Raw genomic sequence first — 24,973 nt, 5'->3', positions numbered from 1 at the left:
ACTGTCTCATCCTCAATGACGTACTCCAGATGTTGTCTCCTTGGATGCTGGGCCTACCTACATGACTTTACAACTGTAATGTTCTATTTATAAACCATGATGTCAGTCCCTCTCTCTCATGTCTTTCATCTCTCCTCATCCCTATGCAGAAATATAGGAACATGTTGAATCTAGAGATGAAACGGTATGAAAATGTAATATCGTGATTATAGTGACCAAAATTATCGTGGTTATCAGTATTATCGCGATTATCAGTATCGCGGTTGTCAGTACGATCAGTATTATTGCGGTTATCAGTATTATCACGGTTATCAGTACGATCAGTATTATTTTGGTATTGTTGAAATGTGCTGGAAATGTTCAAAAAGTACTCATACACTGAAATCATTTCACCAAGTTTTATATGGAAAAACAACAAATAAAATGAGCAGCACTATGTACTTTTTGTTTGCATAAACATTAAAATAATAACATTAAAAATGGCACTGTGGCCATGAGAGGTAAACGTTTCCCTAGTGCAGGTTTTAATGAACACAACCTTAAGTAAGCTAATCCAGTAAACAAACAAGTTAAATTAGCAGCACTCACTTTGTAGTGAGGCACGGCAACCTTCATCAGCCTCAGAAAGCCAGCTCTCTCAACAGTTTGAAATGACATCATGTCCTTTGCAATGTAATATGAAAGGGCTGGAGTGAGGTCTTGAGCATTTTTTTGATGTGGGTGCACAAGCAGCCTGTCTTTTTAAATGCTTGCTCAGTGTCTGTCACAACTGTAGATGAGGGACCAGTAGCATCACTGGGTTTGCCTGCTGCACGCCCACTCTGTAGACAGGGAATAGCAAATGTATTATTATTGGTGTTACATTATAATTATTATTACACACACACAGTCCATCTTCTGTGTTGCATTTGAGTATATGCAATGACCCCATGCACAATTTACATAAATACAAATGAGTCCTGAGAAGACAGTGATAGTAATTGCAATGAGCCCAACAATTGTCTTGTACATCAGTCTATAGTGTTTCTCCTGTTGGAACGCTTTTACAACCAAGTCGACGACTGACAGATTCTAAATGAACAGAATGTGTTGGTTGGGTAACTAAACTACATAACGTGTTATGTGTAATGGGTGAATAGAGTCGGCAGACAACGCATACAGCAGCAGAACAACGTGTAGTGTTTTTACAATAGTAGGTAACACTGAAAGCTTCAGCTTACCTTATTGACAAGCTATTAGCAAGTTAGACGGACAAACCATGACATTTTCCCCCATTCCGAAGTCCCCACATCATGCATTGAGCTGACAGTTAATTGGCCTTGCATTCACTATAAATTAGAGGGTGGTAGTCACGAAGACCACTCAAGAGATTTGAAGTGTTGCATGTTCTGCAGACAGGGTGACCATCTTCGATTAAGTTTCCCTCGGCACTCTTGTAAAACCCCAAATAAGAGCACACTTCAGATTTGGTCCTGTTAGAAGGCTGAAAAATCTCTCGAGCGCTGTCACTGCCTTCCTCCATATTTTCACACAAAACAAACCCCACGTTGCATGCTGCGCCTGCGTCAGACTGTTGCGAACTTTGGTTGATGCTCGACAGTATTTACCGTGAGTTTTTCAAACTGTGGTAATCAAATGATTTAATTGATAATTAAAGTTAGAACCGGTAATACTACTCGTTGGGAATTTTACCGTGGTTTATCGTAAAACCGGTAACCGTTTCATCCCTAGTTGAATCAAAGATGATAATGAGAAGAACTATTTTCCCCCCTCCAGGTTTATCCAGTTGAAGTTGGAGAGGGCCAGCTCAGCGGAGCGTCAGCTGGTCTTCAGTGAGATCCTCCAGGCTGCCTATCAACTCATGGTCGACGTCTTCGGAAACTACGTCATCCAGAAGTTCTTTGAGGTTTGTGTGAACGTTATGTTGGTATCAGACCCGTGTGTGTGTATGTGGGCAATTGTGTGTTTTTTGCCAGGTACCTAATCCAGAAGTTCTTTGAGTTGTGTGTATTGGGGGGGGTCATTTCTAACAGGCCTGTACCTGTGTGTAAATTGTGTGTTTTGACTGCTACAGTACCTTCAGAAAGTATTCATACATACCCCTTGAATATATTCCCAATTTGTTGTTACAGCCTGAATTCAAAATGAATAAATATTTTTTTTCTTCTACACACTACACTATAATGACAAAGTGAAAACAGGATTTTAGAGACTTACTCAAAGACTCACAGTGATTACAGCTGTGAGTCTTTCTGGGCAAGTCTCTGTAAGAGCTTTGTAAATCTGGATTGTAGAATATTTTCCAATTTTTATAATTTTTTTAATTCTTCAATCTTTGTCAGATTGGCCATTGATAGAAAGCCATTTTCAAGTCTTGCATAGATTTTCAAGCCGATTTAACCTGTTGGGGATAGGGGGCAGTATTTGCACGGCCGGATAAAAAACGTACCCGATTTAATCTGGTTACTACTCCTGCCCAGTAACTAGAATATGCATATAATTAGTAGATTTGGATAGAAAACACTCTAAAGTTTCTAAAACTGTTTGAATGGTGTCTGTGAGTATAACAGAACTCATATGGCAGTCAAAACCCTGAGACAAATCCTAACAGGAAGTGGAAATCTGATTTGTGGAATCACTTCAAGCCTTTGCCATTGAAACACACAGGGACTTATTAATCATTTAGCACTTCCTAAGGCTTCCACTAGATGTCAACAGTCTTTACAAAGTGGTTTGGTAGAAACTGACCCAAAGAGAGGCTTGGGAAGTTGGTCACAGGGGGAGGGCCATTACTACTATGATGCGGGCGCCCATGGGAACCCTTTTGTTCCGAAACGTTTAGTAAGACAATGCAATCGTCCGCCTTGAATATTATCGAAGCGCTGGTTGAAAAAGGCCCTAAAGATTTATGTTATACAACGTTTGACATGTTTGAACTAACGTAAATATATATTTTTTGGCACATTCGTGACGACAATTCCCGCGCTTCAGTACATTATGAGTTGCCTTCGGAACGCGCTAACAAGAAGGAACTATTGGGACATAAATTATTAACTTTTTCGAACAAAACTACATTTGTTGTGGACCTGGGATTCCTGGAAGTGCCTTCTGATGAAGATAATCAAAGGTAAGGGAATATTTACAATAGTATATTTGATTTTAGATGGTTCCAAGATGGCGCTAACATGTATCGCCTAGCCTATTTTTCTGAGCATACCACGTCGTTTATTGCAAAGTGTGATTTCCCAGTAAAGTTATTTTTAAATCTGGCAATGCGGTTGCATTCAGGAGATGTTAATCTATAATTCTTTGAATGACAATATTACATTTTAACAATGTTTTCGAATAGTAATTTTGTAAATTGTAGCGCTGATTCACCGGAAGCATTTGAGGGAAAATATTTTCTGAACGTCACGCACCGATGTAAAATGCTGTTTTTATATATAAATATGAACTTTATCGAACAAAAAATGCATGTATTGTGTAACATGATGTCCTAGGAGTGTCATCTGATGAAGATTGTCAAAGGTTAGTGCTGCATTTAGCTGTGTTTTGGGTATTTGTGATGCATCTAGTTGCTTTGAAAATGGCAGTGATTTTTTTTTGGCAGGGTACTCTCCTAACATAATCTAATGTTTTGCTTTTGCTGTAAAGCCTTTTTGAAATCGGACAACGTGGTTCGATTCAGGAGAGGTGTATCTATAAAATGGTGTAAAATAGTCATATGTTTGAGAAATTGAAGTTATAGCATTTATGAGGTTTTGTATTTCGTGCGACGCGATTCCACTGGCTGTTGACTAGGGTCCCACGTTCCCAGACAGGTTAAGGTAACTGTAACTAAGACACTCAGGAACATTTCAATGTCGTCTTGGTAAGCAACTCCAGTGTATATTTGGCCTTGTGTTTTAGGTTGTTGTCCTGCTGAAAGATGAATTTGTCTCCCGGTGTCTGTTGGAAAGCAGACTGAACCAGGTTTTCCTCTAGGATTCTGCTTGTGCTTAGCTCTATTCCGTTTATTTTTGTCCTGTAACCATATTCCTTGCCTATTTACAAGCATACCCATAACATGATGCAGCCGCCACCATTCTTGAAAATATGAAGAGTGGTACTCAGTGATCTGTTGGGTTTGCCCCTTAGTAATTTTTTGTATTCAGGACATAAAGTTAATTTATTTGGCACATTTTTTTTGCAGTATTACTCTAGTGCATTATTGCAAACAGGATGCATATTTTGGTATATTTTTATTCTTTACGGTCTTCCTTTTTCACTCTGTCAATTAAGTTAGTATTGTGGAGTAATTACAATGTTGTTGATCCATCGTCTGTTTTCTCCTATCACAGCCATTAAACTCTGTAACTGTTTTAAAGTCACCATTGCCTCATAGTAAAATCCCTGAGTGATTTCCTTCCTTTCCGGCAACTGAGTTAGGAAGGACGCCTGTATCTTTGGGTGCATTGATACACCCAAAGTGTAATTAATATCTTGACCATGCTAAAAGTGATATTCAATGTCTACTTCTTGTATTTTTACCCATCTACCAATAGGTGCCCTTTACAAGGCATTGGAAATCCTCGCTGGTTTTTGTGGTTAAATCTGTTTGAAATTCACTGCTTACAGATAATTGCGTTTGTGGGGTACAGGTGTTAGGTAGTCATTTAAAAAAAGAATGTTAAACACTTATTGCACACAGCCCATGCAACTTATGGGACTTGTTAAACACATTTTTATTCCTGAACTAATATAGGCTTGCCTTAACAAAGGGGTTGAATACTTATTGACTCAAGACATTTCAGCTTTTCATTTAACATTTTTGAAAATGTAATTCCACCTTGACATTATGGGGTATTGTGTGTAGGTCAGTGACACAGCTCAATTTAGTCCATTTTAAATTCAGGCTGTAACACAACAATATGGGGGGAAAGTCAAGGGGTGTGAATACTTTTTTTGAAGGCACTGTACATCATCCAGAAGTGTTTGTTAGCTGTTCTGTCTCTTCTCCCTCTCGGTCTTCCTCTGTGTAGTTTGGCAGTCTGGACCAAAAGCTTGCTCTAGCAGAGAGGATCAGGGGTCATGTCCTGTCTCTGGCCCTGCAGATGTATGGCTGTAGAGTCATACAGAAGGCCCTGGAGTTCATCCCCTCAGACCAACAAGTTATAGTACGTATTGTACTGCCGTGTGTGTGTGCACATCGTTTATGTCTGTGTATGAGGAGCCTCCAAGAAAATAGCAACTATTGACTGTGCTTTGGTGTGTTCATCTATCTCTAACTGTGTGTGTGTGTGTGTGTGTGTGTGTGTGTGTGTGTGTGTGTGTGTGTGTGTGTGTGTGTGTGTGTGTGTGTGTGTGTGTGTGTGTGTGTGTGTGTGTGTGTGTGTGTGTGTGTGTGTGTGTGTGTGTGTGTGTGTGTGTGTGTGTGTGTGTGCGTGCGTTGCAGAGTGAGATGGTGCGAGAGCTGGACGGCCATGTATTGAAGTGTGTGAAGGATCAGAACGGCAACCACGTGGTGCAGAAGTGTATTGAGTGTGTTCAGCCCCACGCACTACACTTCATAATAGACGCCTTCAAGGGACAGGTGGGTCACATTCCTGCGTGTTTCCATTCCCACTCACGAGGTAGTTGTGTAAACGTTAGTGATTGTTTAGTTAAGTAGGTCATTGGGAATTGGCTTTCATCAGTTTTTCACTGGTGTGGGTGTGTGAATGAGCCATCAGTTATGTCAGGTGTGTTATTAAGGTGTGGGTGTGTGAATGAGCCATCCGTTATGTCAGGTGTGTTATTAAGGTGTGTGTGTGTAAATGAGACATCCGTTATGTCAGGTGTGTTATTAAGGTGTCTGAATGAGCCATCCGTTATGTCAGGTGTGTTATTAAGGTGTGGGTGTGTAAATGAGCCATCCGTTATGTCAGGTGTGTTATTAAGGTGTGGGTGTGTAAATGAGCCATCCGTTATGTCAGGTGTGTTATTAAGGTGTGGGTGTGTGAATGAGCCATCCGTTATGTCAGGTGTGTTATTAAGGTGTGGGTGTGTGAATGAGCCATCAGTTATGTCAGGTGTGTTATTAAGGTGTGGGTGTGTGAATGAGCCATCAGTTATGTCAGGTGTGTTATTAAGGTGTGTGTGTGTGTGTCTCTGCAGGTGTTTGCCCTCTCCACCCACCCCTACGGCTGTAGAGTGATCCAGCGTATTCTAGAACACTGCCTTCCAGACCAGACCCTGCCCATTCTGGAGGAGCTGCACCAACACACTGAACAACTGGTGCAGGTAACACCCGCCACCACCGGTTTCAACAGACATTTTGTTGCAAAACTGTTAAATGTTTGTTTTGCATCTGCTGATGTCCAGATCAGGATGTTGTCATCACACTGACATTCTGTACTGTATTTAAGGCTGGAACTGGTTGAACAAATGTTCAGCCTTGTCAAGTAGCTAAATGCCAAACTGTATGTAAATCTCTCTCACCCCCTCTCTCTCTCTCTGTCCAGGACCAGTATGGTAACTATGTGATCCAGCATGTATTAGAACACGGCAGAGCGGAGGACAAGAGTAAGATAGTGGCTGAGATCAGAGGAAACGTACTGGGGCTCAGCCAACACAAGTTTGCTAGGTACAGTCTCGCACATCAAGCAATCATATTGGCTTATCATTTTCTTGTCATTGACCAAATTTCAGGTCTGCTCAGCGCAAACCGCTTTAAGTTACAGTAATAACAGTGGCCAAGTAGGCTATTTGATCATAATGTAGGCCTACCAGAGTGACATACCATCAAAAACAATGGAGAATACGCATCCCATAACATTTTAACATGGAATTAACCATTATATCATTCAGCCTACAGTAGCAGACAATGTGTGGTGTTCAATGTAGGCCTACATTCCATGAGACCTTTGATAATAACATGCAGGGATTGACATGAACCTGTTTATTTACTTGTCCTTCAGACTGAAGATGTGTTTGATGCAAGAAACCACTGTACAAAATAAAATGATTTATTATTCGCCACCATTATTACAGAAAATCCTACTCCAATGCGCTCTGCCTACAAGAAAATATCTTGCGCAATTTTGTTTGTGTGTTGCGTTGAAAGTGGCTAATCTTGAGTTGATTCGATCACAATTCCCACATAGGTAGTGTTAACTAAAAGGGAAAACTAGTGAAGTTAAATCTCGTGCTTCTCTGCACGGGTTGATATTTATTCTGTGACAGTCCCAGGAGAGCTGCGTGCCCGTGTGTAGCTTAGAGGGAACATTGTTTAGAAACCCTTTTTCTATCTGTGGTTGTCACAAAGTTACAGTTAACCTGGCCTAGAACGCAGAAGGCCAAGCAGAATCCGTGGCTAACCCAGCCTCTCTCCGCAGTAACGTGGTGGAGAAGTGTGTGAGCCATGCGTCCCGTGCAGAGCGGGCCGTGTTGATAGACGAGGTGTGTAGCCTGACGGAGGGGCCCCACAGCGCCTTGTACACCATGATGAAGGACCAGTACGCCAACTACGTGGTTCAGAAGATGATTGACGTGGCTGAACCAACACAGAGGAAGATCGTAATGCACAAGGTTGGGACGTGTGTGTGTGTGTGTGTGTGTGTTTGAAAGAGAGAAGTAGTGTGAGTGTGTGTGATTTATTTTGTATAGCGGTTTTTCGTTGGTGTTATCTCAAAGCTCTAGAAATATATGTATCGATGGTTATGCAATTGTGTGTGTGTACTTATTTCTCCCTCTCTCTCCCCATCAGATCCGGCCCCACATCTCCACTCTGAGGAAGTATACGTATGGCAAACACATCCTGGCTAAGCTGGAGAAATACTACATGAAGAATGGAGTGGACCTGGGCCCTCTCTGTGGCCCTCCCAATGGCATCATGTAAACTACTACCCTTACGCCCTAACCCTTAAGGACAAGATGGACCAACATGTACGTTGGGCGTGTGCAGTAGATCACCTGCTGGGTGTTCGAGGAACGGTGGCCATTCAACATAAAGGCCGACCACCCTTTCTCTGTGCACAGCTGACGTTGTATTGGAATGTCTTGTCTTCTGTATCATAACCCCTGGCCTATACCCTACATGAAGAACGGAGTGGCCCGCCGAGTGGCATCGTGTAAACTACTATCCATATATACCCCATTATTCCCGACACCTGTAACCCTATACCCCCTCCTCCCCTTTATTCCCCTCCTAATGAGATCATGTAAACTACTATCCTACCCCCCAATTACATCATGTAGAACCCTCTTTAAATACTCCAACCCTCCCGCTCACTCTTACCCCCCTGGTAGCCCATTGGGAGGGGCCTGTCTAAACAGGAAGCCTTGGTTAATTTAGCCCCTCCAACCCAAGCATCCCCCCCCTCCATTCCTTCTCCCTTTTCTTTGTTTTCCTTTATTCCTCTTTTAAATAAATTACAATCATTTAACTTTGTTGCTACTGCTGCGGCGCACACACTGTCCTATCGCAAGTATGGGATGGAAGAAACGTATTTAATTTGTCTGACGTCGTCACCGACTCCGACAACACACACCGTACACGCACACCACACACACATGCTACACACGCACGCCATGAGCTTACCAGCACACAGATCATTTAGCATGGGAGATTCGTTTCCGGTCTTGCTTCTATATATAGCGTGTATACTTGGTGTAGACCTTTGCATATATATATATAAATATATATATAAAACTTTGTAGTTTTTCTGGTTTTTGATGTTGAATCTGTATCTATAATGTATCCTAGTAGTGAACACATATTTCTGACTGTATAATTGTACATTTGTAAACCCTTGTAATGTAAAAGTGATTTACCACCCTTTTTGGTATCAGACGATATAAAAAAAAAAAAAAACTCACACAAAAAACTAAAATCTTAGAAAAACTATTGTGCATTTCAGTGTATATTCTCACCTCCTTGGTTGTGACATATAAGTTGTTGTATATTGTAAATTGTAATATCAAATTTTTGTTTTGAAAAGCCCTTTCTATACTGCGTAGTACTTGTACAAAGCCCCCCCCCACCACCACCCTCTGGTTTGACCTTCTACTCACTGCTTCAATAGAATTCACTTCCCCAACCCCTGAACTACACCACCTCCACAACCCTCAAACTACACTGCAAACGTGGCTTCTCCATTTACTAAACATCCGTTAGCCACAGTTGAAACAAATCCACTGAAATCAACGAGACAACTCTTTTTACACTTCAAGTCTATTTAAAACGCAGAGAGAGACCTGGCGTCTGACTGAAGTGTAAATAACTGTTAAAGTGGTTTCCCCTTCTGGTGTAGCAGTCCAAAAACATTACGCTTATGGAACACGCAAAAGGTTTGCGGTGTAGTTTGGGGATTGTTACCACCACCACCACAGGACACACTGTTTAGTAGTAGTAATTTCTGCTTTAACATGAAGCTGTATTTGTTTTTTAGATCTTTTATAGGAATTCTGAGGGAAGAGGGTGAGGGGCCACGAGTTTAAAGGTAGACGCCGTGATATGACATCATGCACAACGGAGCGACTTCCTGCTTGCAGACGTCTGTAACAACCTATTTCAAATCTGCCAACACTACCACTATTGGCTCTTCTTTAGGCATGATATATGAAAAGTGTTGTTACTTAAGTCTCGAAGAAGGAAGTAGCTCTACTGTGTAGTGTCATCGCTGAGTCTACCTCAAACCCCTCTATCTGCCCAGTCTCCTCCTCTCTCAGGAGGGTAAAGTGAAACCATGGGTTGTACAGAAAAGAGGAGAGTGGTGTGTGTTTGTTTTTTTTGACCTATATTAGTCCTGTAAAAGTGATGTATCATATCATATATGTCCATGTCCCCCGGGAAAAGACCGGGCGTCGCCTGTCTTGCCCTCTGTAACCATGATTACCGCTGTGGCAGACGGCAGTGACACGGTGTACATTTGGGGCAGCGAGCCTTGTGTATATGACTAGGAGCACCACCTGTAACCATAATGTGTATAGTTATAACAGAAACCTGTGTATGTTTATTGCCTGGGCAACTATTTTTTGTAACTCCTGTTGTAGATTGTCTCTAAACAATGATGTGAGTCTTTATTTTGAAACAAAACTGAACAAAAAAACACTCAAAATTTGAAGTGGCATTTCGAGTGGTTTTTGTTTGTCTGTGTCTGATTTGTGTTGGGTAACACACAGAGCAGTGTTGAGATGGGATCATCCTCCTCACCACACCTAAGAAGGGAGTGAGGGAGATGCAAAGTACATCACTTGTCTTTTCTTACTTGAGCTGATATAACTGCTGTGAGGAAGGTTTTTATCCATGACTGATGTGGTTGTCACCTAGCTACATTTAGGATGATTACTTCAAATGATTGATTGGTTCCTATTTATTCCTTGATTGGTTTGATCATTTAAGAGTACACATATAGAGCCTTCTCTTTGCAGAGTGATAAAATAGTACTAGCCTGTAAGCCTATAAAATAAGTATAGTTGTATTGTCTTCCAAGAAAGGAACAGCTTTTTTTATACAGAATGTGTATTGACTTGTGTTAGGGTAAGGGAATAAGGAGAGACATGTTTGTATAATTATGGTGTTTTGTAATGCCTCCTTTTTTTAAATATAATTTTATTGTAAATTGTGTGTAATTCAGCTTGATGCCATTTGTACAGTTTTAAATATTTCAAAAGCATTACATCAGAAGACACTCCTTTAGTCAAGAGAAAGTCATTATCTTCTCCTTGCCTTCAGCTGCTGATCTGTTCTCGAAAACAGTGAGAGTGAGAAAATAGCAGGAGAGTGGTACTTCTCATTTACATTTTAGTCATTTAGCAGACGCTCTTATCCAGAGCAACTTACAGTAGTGAATGCATACATTTCATTTCATGCATTCTCATGGGAACATGCACTCACATGCCCAATAATAATAGGCTAATGTCACCGCAGTATAATGGAATGGGAAAAGAACCCAGGGTCATAGCAGTAGAGTAGCCTAGGCAACAACATAGAAACACATTGAAATTGACTGACCTTCAAGTTCAGTTAAATGTTTCAAGGTTTTTTCTGTGCCTCTAGCCCAGGCTACTGAACGCGACCCAGTTTACTTTTACTGTAGAATCAGCGGATATGTTGGTGTGAAGGCCCTCTGACTCCGGTTGGCCTAATGGTACTTTCAAGACAACTGGGAATCATCCAACTCGGGGGGGGAATAGGTACAATTATGACTTCAGTGATCTTCAGGTTGGAAAGTGAGTTTTAGAAAGAGGCAGGAGTTCCCGACTTGAATTCCGAGTTGGATGACCGTTCAAAAGGATTTTTCCCAGTCGGCGCTAGTTTTTTCCCTAGTTCAAAGTTGTCTTGGAACACTCAGAAGTCAGTGATTTCTGACTTCCCAGTTGTTTTGAACGCAGACACATCCCTGGTAACCTGGAGTTGCGCCCTGCGCTCTACCTCGGCCCCTGTGTTTTTCACTGGGAGGTGTGTGTTTGTATGCAGGGTTGGGTAGTAACGGATTACATGTAATGGGGATTAGGTGTATATAGTAATCAGATTAGTTACATTCTTAAAAACAGCTGATTATATTTTGGATTACTTTATCTGCTATCAAGAGGAACATTTCATGAACATTTCTCAGCAAAGCCATCATTTAGTGCACCCTCAAGTCTCACAGGCTCTTGATTCTATTGTCTTGCTGATCGCCCATCAAAGGTGGATGGCTTCTGATATTAGGTCACACCATTTTTTTTTAAGTCATTCAGTGTGCTTTATTAAGAAGTGAAGGCCTACTAAGTAGGATTCAATAAATGGTTTAGTCCAAAGCAAGAATGCATGATTCAAGATATTTTCATGTGCAACCTAAACCAGTAATTGTCATGAATTTTGGGTTTGACAATTAGGCTATTGTTGCTATATTTTACTGGCTAAATGGGGCTCCCGAGTATTCAGACTCTCCCCCCCCAATAGAAATTAATTTGCCTACATAATGTTTTGTGCTCACATATCACATTGTCAAATTTTCTGTCCTGCCAGGCCCACTCTGGGCGCACAGGGGAAAGAGAGCGAATGTGCAGCCAAGTCTCAGACTAGAAGTAATATAGTAAACGTAAATAAGGGACACTCAAAATACTAGATGTTACCTTTAGTATACTTACATAAGACAGGTTACTTAAGGCAAAAATATATAATGCAAACATCTACCAACCAAAAGATTGCGTGTTTGAATCTCATCACAGACAATTGGAATTTGTAACATCATACAAATGTAAATGTATAACTAAGACAAAATGGATTATGGACAGCCACAAATGAATACATATCATACGAAACATAACATACTAATTGGGGTACTCCAGATTTACGTTTACTACAGTGAGGGGAAAAAGTATTTGATCCCCTGCTGATTTTGTACATTTGCCCACTGACAAAGTAATGATCAGTCTATAATTTTAATGGTAGGTTTATTTGAACAGTGAGAGACAGAATAACAACAAAAAAATCCAGAAAAACGCATGTCAAAAATGTTATAAAATCATTTGCATTTTAATGAGGGAAATAAGTATTTGACCCCTCTGCAAAACATGACTTAGTACTTGGTGGCAAAACCCTTGTCGGCAATCACAGAGGTCAGACATTTATTGTAGTTGGCCACCAGGTTTGCTCACATCTCAGGAGGGATTTTGTCCCACTCCTCTTTCTCCAAGTCATTAAGGTTTTGAGGCTGACGTTTGTCAACTCGAACGTTCAGCTCCCTCCACAGATTTTCTATGGGATTAAGGTCTGGAGACTGGCTAGGCCACTCCATGACCTTAATGTGCTTCTTCTTGAGCCACTCCTTTGTTGCCTTGGCCATGTGTTTTGGGTCATTGTCATGCTGGAATACCCATCCACGACCCATTTTCAATGCACTGGCTGAGGGAAGGAGGTTCTCACCTAAGATTTGACGGTACATGGCCCCGTCCATCGTCCCTTTGATGCGGTGAAGTTGTCCTGTCCTCTTAGCAGAAAAACACCCCCAAAGCATGTTTCAACCTCCATGTTTGACGGTGGGGATGGTGTTCTTGGGGTCATAGGCAACATTCCTCCTCCTCCAAACACGGCGAGTTGAGTTGATGCCAAAGAGCTCCATTTTGGTCTCATCTGACCACAACACTTTCACCCAGTTGTCCTCTGAATCATTCAGATGTTCATTGGCAAACTTCAGACGGGCATGTATATGTGCTTTCTTGAGCAGGGGGACCTTGCGGGCGCTGCAGGATTTCAGTCCTTGACGGCGTAGTGTGTTACCAATTGTTTTCTTGGTGACTATGGTCCCAGCTGCCTTGAGTTCATTGACAAGATCCTCCTGTGTAGTTCTGGCCTGATTCCTCACCGTTCTCATGATCATTGCAACTCCACGAGGTGAGATCTGCATGGAGCCCCAGGCCGAGGGAGATTGACAGTTCTTTTGTGTTTCTTCCATTTGCGAATAATCTCACCAACTGTTGTCACCTTCTCACCAAGCTGCTTGGCGATGGTCTTGTAGCCCATTCCAGCCTTGTGTAGGTCAACAATCTTGTCCCTGACATCCTTGGAGAGCTCTTTGGTCTTGGCCATGGTGGAGAGTTTGGAATCTGATTGATTGATTGCTTCTGTGGACAGGTGTCTTTTATACAGGTAACAAACTGAGATTAGGAGCACTCCCTTTAAGAGTGTGCTCCTAATCTCAGCTCTTTACCTGTATAAAAGACACCTGGGAGCCAGACATTTTTCTGATTGAGAGGAGGTCAAATACTTATTTCCCTCATTAAAATGCAAATCAATTTATAACATTTTTGACATGCGTTTTTCTGGATTCTGTTTTTGTTATTCTGTCTCTCACTGTTCAAATAAACCTACCATTAAAATTATAGACTGATCATTTCTTTGTCAGTGGGCAAACGTACAAAATCAGCAGGGGATCAAATACTTTTTTCCCTCACTATATGTTACGTCTACTTCTGAGTCCAGGTTGCAGCGTACACAGTTGGTCTAAATAGTCTACAAAGCAAGCAAGGCAGGAGCTTTATGGAGAACAAACGACTGTGATTGACCAGTGGAAAACAGAAACATATGCGTATCCAATTTATCAGGTGCAGGACAGAAGAACGTGAAGGGAAAAAGGAATGTCGGCAACTCTGGTAGACTGTTCCTATGGAGATTTAATCAGACGCACAATAAAGATTGAAATGTCTTCGGATCAAAATGCTATTTTTTTTATGCGTCTGATAACATCACCATGGGAGCATACCAGAGTTGCGGACATTAGTTTTTTCTTTGAGTGACCAGTGGGCCAGGTGTGAACGTTTTGAAGCCGTGTCTATTCATTCAACCAGTTTGAATAGGCCACCGTGACAATATTTTGAAACCTTGTGTAGCCTGTATGCTCACACTTTAGAACATGTGAATTATAGGTTCTCTATGTTCTTACACTATTGGAAATAATGTTACTAAATTAAATACAACAGTTTTAAACGCTGCAAATTTAAATTAGGCTATGTTTGGTCTAAAAGTAATCGGATTACATTACTCCTTTTGAGTAATTCAAAGGATTACGTTACTAATTACTTTATTTCATGTAATCCTAACTGTAATCATTAAGGGATTCATTTTTTCAAGTAATCCGCCCAACCCTGTGTATGAATGCGCTTGTGTGTGTGTGAGAGAGAGGCGGGGTACAGCCAGTGGGTGCCTATTCGGGGCTGCAGGGGGCATCCTCGCCTCGCCCGCCAGAGGAGATCCCCCCCCCCCCGAGCGGCGCCGAGCGGCGTCGCCATAATAAGGAACGTCCTGCTTTCGACAGAGAGGGGGAGGATAGAGCTGAGGTCTGGCATCTCCCGGTAGTAGGCTATATCTACCAGGTCTTGAACACTAAAGGCTCCAACAGAGGGGAACAAAATAATAGAAAGAAAAAGGCTTCCATCGTAGGAAGAAGGAATCTCCACTCGTTTTATGCCTGGTACCATTACCGGAGAAGGACACACGCTGGTTTAGTGTTTTACCGATACGGATTAATAAAACGCCAGACGGATGTTCGCGAGGAGGGGCGGAGCACTCTGAAGTTGGAGACTACTGCCTACCGAGAGAAGCGCTTGTTCCCCCGTGAAGGTTCGCGCCCCCATCCACAGCATGAAGCTGCCGCCGTGTCTGATGACGATCCTCGCCGCGCTGCTCGCTCACTCCGCGCTGGTAAGGGCACTGGTCTGCCGGGTCCATTGTATTCTATTGTTCAATTTCTACCGATGTATCATGTCGCAACGTGGTCCGGGATCTAGGGTTCCATAGCATAGGCCATAGGGTATTGATAAACTATATATTTGGTGTGTGTGCGTGCCTGCCTGTGTGTGTTGCTCGTGGATAATGAGGCAGCAGTAGCAGTGTGTGTCTGCTACTCGGTGATCGGTAGTAAATATTGGACTCGACCCACATTTGGTCGCGAGCCGCCCGTGACTCCCGTGTCTGGCTCGCGGCCCCAGTCTCTGTCCGGGTCTTTGTGTCTCAGAGACGGGGGTTAATTTTTTAGAAAGGCCTCGCGAATTAGACGCCAAAGAGCAGTTAACCGAATAAAGACCCACTAATTACGCACACCCACAGAGAGAACTCAGGAGTTGTGTGCGTAATTAGTGGGTCCCTTCTAATTTAGGTTATTACGGGTCTTTATTCGGTTAACTGCTTGGGGCGTCTGATTCGCGAGGGCACTTCCATCCCCCGGTAATTAAGCTCGAGTCCGTAGGCCTACTGCGGCGAGGGGACACGGTGGGGTGTTCGATCGGTTGCCGGGTTGACCTCTTTATGTGCGTGCGTCTATTTCCGAGGTGAGAGCTAACGAGGCCTGTCCGGAAAACGTAGGGGCTTCTCTGGTAACCGGAGGGTGTGTGTGTGTGTGTGGTGGTGAAGAAGGGGTGGGCTGTTGGAAACGCGATGCGGTGCGCAAGGGATGGGAATGATGTCATCGGGAATCGCGAGGCGAACTGATTAAGAATGCGCACGTCTCCCGGAACCAACCAGTGCGTCACGCGCATACACGCATTCAGCACCCCCTCACCAGCCGGTACCAATTTATCCTCCATACAGTGGCGGTTCTAGACCATTTCAACTGGGGGGGCCAAGCTGGGGCCAGTTGTACTGTTAGAGGGGCCAGTTACATTAGACGTTATTGTTGTCATATCGTTTTCTTCACTGCATTGCAGGCATTAGCAGGCAAAAAAACATGTTCATAATCATAATCGTTGCCACTGTCTAATAACGGATGTAAAAAAAGAATGATAGCAACAATTAGTATGTAGAAATTATTTCATACTCCACATTTAGGGGGGCCACAAGGGGTCCAAAATTGTTGTTACAGGGGCACAGAACCGCTAGTGCCTCCATACCAGGAGAAGTCGTTCGTTGTGCTCTTAGTAGGATAACACAATTCTTCATATAGCCTACAGTCCACCTACAGTTCATCTACAGTCCACCTACAGTCCACCTACAGTCCACCTACAGTCCACCTACAGTCCACCTACAGTCCATCTACAGTCCACCTACAGCCCATCTACAGTCCATCTACAGTCCACCTACAGTCCACCTACAGTCCACCTACAGTCCACCTACAGTCCATCTACAGTCCATCTACAGTCCATCTACAGCCCATCTACAGCCCATCTACAGCCCATCTACAGCCCATCTACAGTCCACATACAGCCCATCTACAGTCCATCTACAGTCCATCTACAGTCCATCTACAGTCCATATACAGTCCATATACAGTCCGTCTTGGATGCAAAAGTGTTATTGGCTTAAAATGGTAAAGCACATAGTGCCTAAAATAGCCCCCAATTTTGTTTTTTATGTAACTTGACAAGTCAGTTAAGAACATTCTTATTTACAATGATGGCCTACCCTAACCTGGCCAAACCCTAACCCGGATTGTACACCGCCCTATGGGACTCCCAATCACAGCCGGTTGTGATACAGCCTGGAATCGAACCAGGGTCTGTAGTGACACCTCTAGCACTGAGATGCAGTGCTTAAGACCACTGCGCCGCTTGGGAGCATTAAAAGGGGACATTCTGTACTTTTCCTCTTATTCACTATGTGATCTTGGATTCATTTTCCTGGAGTAGAGCTCAAACTACAAGTTTGACTTCGCTGTCCAACAAGTCTTGGACGGCGCTGTATGTGATAACGTGTGAATCCCTTGTATTTCCCCGGCTCTACAGTAGCCTATTTAATGGGAGTGTCTAGGTGGCCGGGTGCTCAGAGCTGAATGACCAGGCCGGTACCGCAGGCTGCCATAGCCTTTGGCAGGCATGCACACATACGATTAACTGTGTCAGTCGGTGCTGTTGGCGGCCTACCTCCCTCTAATCTGACCCTGATGATACACACACACACACACACGGAGGCAGGTGTGCTTCTCATGCTGGCACAGGTCACATCACACATACATCAGTGATCTCAGCTATGCGCAGGAAAGGGCTCTCAACAGTGATTTCACAGTCTACACAAACGGAGGTACGGAGCTCCGTTTGGGTCACGTTCCAAAACTTCAGCCGCACAAAAATACGTAGATCCATAGGATCTGTTGCATAGACTGTGTAGAGTCCTCAACCCAAGAAAGCCCTGCCCTGGGGACAGTCACACACACACACACACACACACACACACACACACACACACACACACACACACACACACACACACACATCAAAGACACACAACACAGATTGGCTTACTTGCCCAGATCTTTTGCTGCCTCCAGTGAATGACTGACCATGTGTGTGTCCTGGTTCAATCCTTAGTGGATGGTCTGCATTGGTATTTATTTCCTGTGATATGAGGCCATGATGTAATTTCCTGCCGTGTAAATTTAGATGAAGCGTGAATTTCCCACAGACATCTGCTGCATCCCACAACGACCTTGTGTGTCTGTGTGTGTGTGTGTGTGTGTGTGTGTGTGTGTGTGTGTGTGTGTGTGTGTGTGTGTGTGTGTGTGTGTGTGTGTCTGCCTGTCTTTTCCTGCCAGGGTTTTTGTGCTAGCTTTTTTTGTGGTGTGTATGAAATGAGAGAGAGCTTTTATGTAGTGTGTGTGTGTATGTGTGTGTGAGAAGTGGGGTGTTTTTGAGGATCATGTTTGGTTCGTGCAATGAATCAGTTTCTTGTGCCTGAAATGGTAGACCAAGCCCCCAATAGAGAGCAAAGGATGGAGGGAGGGAGAAAATAGTGTGAGAGAGAGGGGGATAGAGAGAGAGTGTGGAATGTGAGAGGCAATTTGACACAGGAAGTGGGTCCTTCTCACTCCTTTAGAGGACAGACTCTACCACACACATCGATCTGTATAGAGGCACACATACAGAGATGGGTATGGACACAGATAACAGCGTGAACTCACATACAGTATATAGGTCATAGTGTGTAATAATACCTATACTACACTATGTAGCCTAGGATACATTTTTCAGGGTTGGGGCCAGTTCCACTGCAGTAGTAGGAAATGAAACTGCTCTCAGCTCATATCCAGAGCTCTGTTATACTCTACAGTAGGTCTGTACGTGTATAGGCTTAAAGTAGGTCTGTGTTGGCCTAAAGCTAAAATCACAGACGCTGAGATGCGATAGTCTGCCGCCCCACTGTGACATAGCTACGCGGCCCTGAGACCACCATCTGCGAGGGGCGCACAGCCCCAACACGCACCTCCCCACAATTCTCAACCAACACGTCTCTGGTACGCGTCCTCTATTCATTTCAATGTGTTGACTGCTGGAGAAATTCCTTGAGCTGAGAATTCAAAGTATGAATGCCAACGGTCCAATATTCTAGAACACTGCTGTGCATACGCGTACATGTTTGGTACTCTGATAGACCCTTATAAGTTTATTGAGCTTGGTATGATAACAAGCAGTGTAGTGACGATGTCTCACCCCTAGCCCCTACCCCTCAGCTCCCCTTACCTCTATTGTACTAGTGTTCAGTGATGGGACACAGCCGTGAATAGGTGGAACCAGTGTTTCCCCTCGCTCTCCTGAGGGACCACCATACAGACAAGCCACATCTTTGTTCCAGCCCTGCACTGACCTGACACGCCTGAATCAAATAAGGTTTTGTTGAATCAGGTGTGCTAGTGCAGGGCTAAAACAAAAAGGTGGACTGTCTGGTGGTGCCCCAGGTCCAGAAGAAACACCTTTCATAACATGTCTCTACCCTCCAACATACTTAATGGAGGTATGACTTCACCATGGTACCCACACCTAGCCTGTCATTTTCAGATCTCTAAATACTGAAAGGGAAGGGGTTAGAAGAAGAGGATAGGGTGTGGGGATAGAAGTAGTTTTTTCTCCAGGGTTAGTGTTTTCACCTGAAATAGTGACTTATTGCACAAGAGGCAAAATTGCTCCATGTAGGGGCTGCAGTGTAATGTGTGTCTGGTGTCAGATAGGGAGATTCCCATCTCTATCCATCTGCCGCTATCTACACACTATCTACTGTATAAGGTGTGCATGTGTTCGTGTGTTGCTAGTGTTAATGCTTACAGATGGGCCTATGTAGCAGCTTGAGGTACAGTCTTTACTCTTTAAACACCCCCCCCACACACACACACACACACACACACACACACACACACACACACACACACACACACACACACACACACAGAACAAACCTCAGTAATTGGGCAGTACTGCAGACATCCTCACACACTCATATTCTCAAGAGAAGGAAGAGGGGGATGCACAGCAAGGAAAGAAAAAGGAGGGAGGGAGACATGAATAGAAGGAGAGAATCGACAATGAAGATGAATGGATGGTACGCAAAGTGAGATGTAGAGAGCTGTGAAGAGACCAATAGAGGGAGGGATGGTGGGAGAGAGGGATGGAGAGCAAGGGGGAGGGAGGCCAGTGTAGCTCATTTCCCAGGAGACACTGCTCTACCTGCTCTCCATGGCCGTCGCTATGACAACCACACTACTGCTGCTGTCACAGCTTTATCTCTATCCCTCTTTATCTCTCTCTCCCTCAACCTCCCTCTCTATCCATATCCCACTATTTTTCTCTCCCTCAACCTCCCTCTCTATCCATATCCCACTCTTTTTATCTCTCCCTCAACCTCCCTCTATCCATATCCCTCTCTTTGTATCTCTCCCTCAACCTCCCTCTCTATCCATATCCCACTCTTTTTATCTCTCCCTCAACCTCCCTCTATCCATATCCCTCTCTTTGTATCTCTCCCTCAACCTCCCTCTCTATCCATATCCCACTCTTTGTATCTCTCCCTCAACCTCCCTCTCTATCCATATCCCTCTCTTTTTATCTCTCCCTCAACCTCCCTCTCTATCTATATCCCTCTCTTTATTTCTCTCTCTCCCTCAACCTCCCTGTGTTTAGTGTGCGTGTGCATTCTATAACAGGACTGTAAATTAGAGAGCAGCAGCAGCAGCGTACTGTCTCCAAAACCACAAAGCATTCTGGGATCTCTGTTTTGGGGCTTCACTATAAATATAAACCAGAAACAGGGCACTCCCTCACATAAACATATAGGTTTTTTACTGGGTGTGTGTGTGTGATGCATATTTCACCTCTATTCTTTCTCAGTTGTCTGCTTCTCTTCCTTGCATGTGTGTTTGGGGACGTGCATGTATCCTTCCTCTCCTCTCTTTGCCTCTCTCTATCTGTCTCACGTGTTTCCGTAGTGATCATGGTAATTAGGTTACCAAGGAGACCAGATGGGTGTGGTCAGAAATCTGATCCGCCCTGTAGGGAACTCTGAAATTCAGCTTCCCAGCAGGAGAGGCAGGAGCGATAAAGGTAGACTAACATTTGAGATACCGTTTATGCAGGGCTTCTCAAACTTTTTCAGACAGGGGACCCCTTTTGTGCTAGCAAATACATCAGGGACCCCCTCATAATTCAAGTGAGATAAAAATAGCATACAAGGAGTTTTACTATGACTTCGACAGTGCATGGCCGGATGAACCAAGTCTCGGGCCCTGGAAAGGAACATTTTAAAGGTCCTCCTCTTGGCATCTGTTACGTTCGTTGTTAGAAATGGATCAAGGCGCAGCGTGCGTAGAGTTCCACATGATTTAATAAATGAAACTCACCAAAACAAATACAGAAGCAAATGAAACGTAAAGTAATGGTGTGCTCACAGGCACTACACAAAAACAAGATCCCACAATCTCAGGTGGGAAAAAGGGCTGCCTAAGTATGATCCCCAATCAGAGACAACGATAAACATCTGCCTCTGATTGGGAACCATACTAGGCCAACAAAGAAATATAAACATAGATTTGCCCACCCAAGTCACACCCTGACCTAACAAATAGAGAATAAAACAGACTCTAATGTCAGGGCGTGACATTATCAGAGAGAAAATGTTGCAGTTTTCTAGCAAATTTCCTGCAATTCTACTCTGTTTTGTAAAAATCTGAGGGATTGGCCTGGAGAAATGTAACCACTCTCAAATTCATAAACAGATCTATGGATGCAAGGAATGACCATCCATGACATCAAAATTGTAGTTTTAACCATGTTTTGAGGCTATATAGTGTTTGTTTACATTTACATTGTTCACAAACATTGGAGTAAAACAAGCTGATATTTTGGGTTCTGATGGGGTACGGCAATTGAACTAAGCTCATGCGCATTTCTAAGTTATTTTCTTCAAGAATCAATGGGTATACTGTGGTATTCCGTACCAAAAATCGATGTAGCAACTAAGGATTCTTGCTTTAAATTCCAGTGCATTTAGGGAAAAAAAACAAAAAATTGGAGGGGAATACAAGAAGTGTTAAAGAGCCACTGAACACGTCGATTGGCACGTGTGTTTTTCTCTTACTCATTAGAAAAAACACATTTCAGTCTTGGAGGTGTTTCCTGACCGATTCCACGTTTGGTTAATGTTTGTCCCCCCCATGAGACACTGGAAGCCTATTTCACGTTTTCAAAACCCCAGAATTAATCTAAGATAACTCAAGAAATCTGTTATTCATTTTGACGTTTTTGCCAAGGATGTTTTAGTTGGGCAATTTTACATCTAACCTGGGTGTTTGGGGCAATATTTGTCAAGTTAAATGTGCGACCTGTTGTCTTATGTAAACAGTCGGAGCTGCTGGGCAGGTCTGTCTCACTCATCCTATTGAATAGAGTGCAATCACCGCAGCAGTTCATCCAATGTTAGTGGGCAATTGGACATCAAATCAAAACTCAAACTCTGTTTTAGAAGAGACTGACTTTATGATAGAAATCATCCTATTTACACTTTGTAGTCAATTTTGACACTAGAATAAGTGTTTCTGACTCATATCAATTCCACAGGCCGTCTTATTAAGTTGAAGAATGGATAATTGGTGGAGCAGTGTGGATACTAAATATCCCAATATACCTCCATGTTGCCCAGGGTTAAGAACATAAATTATATATTAATAATATTACATCGTATTGTATTTTATTACACCTTCTAAACTTATTCCACAGGTCCCTTGGCCGAAATTTGTTTAATCTGTTAGAAATATATTTAAAAAAATGAAATGTAAAAAACCGAAACTTTGAGAACCCCTGGTTTAATGGATAACGGAGATTACATGTTTGGCATGTTTTGGGTGTTTTAGTTTGTGGCTCTTGGGGACAACTAGCATTCTTCTAACCTCAGTAACCAATAACATGGATGGATGTGGATGGATCCCTGTGTGTGCGTTAGGCTTGGGCGGTATACCGTGTGTATGTATGTACAAAAGTTTGGGGTCACTTAGAAATGTTCTTGTTTTTGAAAGAAAAGCAAAAAATGCTGTGCATTAAAATAACATCAAATTGATCAGAAATACAGTGTAGACATTGTTAACGTTGTAAATGACTATTGTAGCTGGAAACGGCAGATTTTTTATGGAATATCTTCATAGGCGTGTTCCAATGGCACGTTGTTAGCTAATCCAAGTTTATAATTTTAAAAGGCTAATTGATCATTAGAAAACCCTTTTGCAATTATGTTAGCACAGCTTAAAACTGTTGTTCTGATTAAAGAAGCAATAAAACTGGCCTTCTTTAGACTACTTGAGTATCTGGAGCAGCATTTGTGGGTTCGATTACAGGCTCAAAATAGACAGAAAAAATTACTTTCTTCTGAAACTCGTCAGTCTATTCTTGTTCTGAGAAATCAAGGCTATTCCATGCGAGAAATTGCCAATAAATTGAAGATCTCGTACAAAGCTGTGTACTACTCCATTCACAGAACAGCGCAAACTGTCTCTAACCAGAATAGAAAGAGGAGTGGGAGGCCCCGGTGCACAACTGAGCAAGAGGACAAGTAAATAAGAGTGTCTAGTTTGAGAAACAGACGCCTCACAAGTCCTCAACTGGCAGCTTCATTAAATAAAACCCACAAAACACCAGTCTCAACATCAACAGTGAAGAGGCGACTCCGGGATGCTGGCCTACCGTCAATACCATTTGAAGTTGTTTTAATACATTTTAATATTTGTAGCTACATCTTAAGTAAACTCCTGCAGTCAACTTGTGCCATACACTAGGAGATAAAGAAGATTGCGTTCTCACAATTCTTCATTATGAAGCTTACCGGTAGTCCCCAGTCACGAGGTGTTTGTTTACAAGCACTCAACGACGAGAAACCGGAGCCTTGTGAGTCACTCACTGTTGTGCAGCAAGCACCAGGTGATTTAGTTACAGTATAGAGTACACAACTAAATGTTTGCCAGCTAGGTATCTTACAACTATTAGCTGTAATATATAACTTTTTGGGTGACCTGACCAAATTCACAACGAAATGTGAGTTATAGATCTGTCATTCTCATTGAAAGCAAGTCTAAGAAACGGTAGATCTGTTGCGCTATTTCTATGCTTCCCGTTCTTAAGTTTCGTTTTTTGCATCTTTTACTTTCTGTACTTTCTGTACATATCTACCAGTTGAAAATACAATATTTTTGGTTATTGAAAATATATTTCACACCGGTATAGATGGTACAATGATTCTCTACAATATACATTGCTTGTTTTGTCACATAAACGGAAATGAGGATTTCTGCATATTGCACTTTTTAAGTTAACTGTCTAAAATGTGCTAAATGCTCTGCAGTTGTGCTTTTGGTTTGCTAGTTTAGTAGCTAGTTAGCTATCTAGCTAAGTGGTTAGCTTCTTCCAAAATCAAGCTTTGCTTGACAATAGCAGAGAATCCCCTCCTGGCTCAAGAGCCTTGCTGTCTAATATCTGTTTTATGCGTGCAGCAAACTGTGAGTAGTATTTATGACTTACTTGTATAACTTTATGAGCTGGGATGTCTGTCCTGAAAATAGTTTAGGTCAAAGACTATAACATTTTTGTAATGTGCTGGTTAATATTTAGTTAGCATTCTCTATGGGATTTTAGATTACAGAGGCTCAGTGGGGTTTGAAAATAGCACCCCTTGTGTTCAGTGCTGGTATTACTGGATATCCCAGTATGGCACAATGTCGGTATGAAGGTATGGCAATCTGGATACCGCCCAAGCCGTGTGTATGTGTGGCATCCGACCGCAAGGCCCTACAGAGGGTAGTACTTACGGCCCAGTACATCACTGGGGCCGGGCTCCCTGCCATCCAGGACCTTTATACCAGGCGGTGTCAGAGGAACGCCCTAAAAATGGTTAAAGAATCTAGCCACCAAAGTCATAGACTGTTCTCTCTGCTACCGTATGGTAAGCAGTAAGGATGCACCAAGTCTGGAACCAACAGGAACCTGAACAGCTTCTACCCCCAAGCTATAAGACTGGTAAATAGTTAGTCTGGGTAGCTATTGGTTAGCTCTGTAACTATCTGCATTGACCCTGTTGCACCAACTCTTTTGACTCACCACACACGCTGCTGCTACTGTTTATTATCTATCCTGTTGCCTAGACACTTTATCCCTGCCTGTTAGGGAGGTTACCAGTATTGCGTTACTCGTAAGTGTCGTGCCAAGAAGAAAAAAAACACAAAGCGGATTTATCTTCTTTAGGAAAACAGCCCTAATGTTGAAAACAAACATCATCATGTTGTCATCCAGA

At 42.8% G+C, this 24,973-nt stretch overlaps 2 protein-coding genes across 9 annotated transcripts in view; both read left to right on the top strand.

The window, feature by feature from the left end:
- pum1 (pumilio RNA-binding family member 1) overlaps positions 1 to 10,085 on the top strand; it is a 32,450-nt gene extending 22,365 nt beyond the window's left edge. For all 4 annotated transcript variants that reach the window (XM_014178116.2, XM_014178114.2, XM_014178115.2 and 1 more), the window contains exons 18-24: positions 1,777 to 1,906; positions 5,022 to 5,156; positions 5,435 to 5,572; positions 6,136 to 6,261; positions 6,483 to 6,604; positions 7,356 to 7,548; positions 7,727 to 10,085. In XM_014178116.2, coding sequence (XP_014033591.1) covers positions 1,777 to 1,906; positions 5,022 to 5,156; positions 5,435 to 5,572; positions 6,136 to 6,261; positions 6,483 to 6,604; positions 7,356 to 7,548; positions 7,727 to 7,858 — 976 coding nt within the window. In that variant the 3' untranslated portion in view covers positions 7,859 to 10,085. The remainder of the gene's footprint in view (positions 1 to 1,776; positions 1,907 to 5,021; positions 5,157 to 5,434; positions 5,573 to 6,135; positions 6,262 to 6,482; positions 6,605 to 7,355; positions 7,549 to 7,726) is intronic.
- A 4,639-nt stretch (positions 10,086 to 14,724) lies between these two features.
- sdc3 (syndecan 3) overlaps positions 14,725 to 24,973 on the top strand; it is a 45,776-nt gene continuing 35,527 nt past the window's right edge. For all 5 annotated transcript variants that reach the window (XR_006762343.1, XR_001324706.2, XR_006762342.1 and 2 more), the window contains exon 1: positions 14,725 to 15,148. Coding sequence is in view for 2 of the 5 variants with exons in the window: in XM_014178123.2 (XP_014033598.1) it covers positions 15,089 to 15,148 (60 nt within the window). In the remaining 3 variants the exon portion in view is untranslated. The remainder of the gene's footprint in view (positions 15,149 to 24,973) is intronic.

This window comes from Salmo salar, chromosome ssa27 (assembly GCF_905237065.1).
Source record: "Salmo salar chromosome ssa27, Ssal_v3.1, whole genome shotgun sequence".
Lineage (NCBI taxonomy): Eukaryota > Metazoa > Chordata > Actinopteri > Salmoniformes > Salmonidae > Salmo > Salmo salar.
This window is presented reverse-complemented; position numbering and strand designations above follow the sequence as displayed.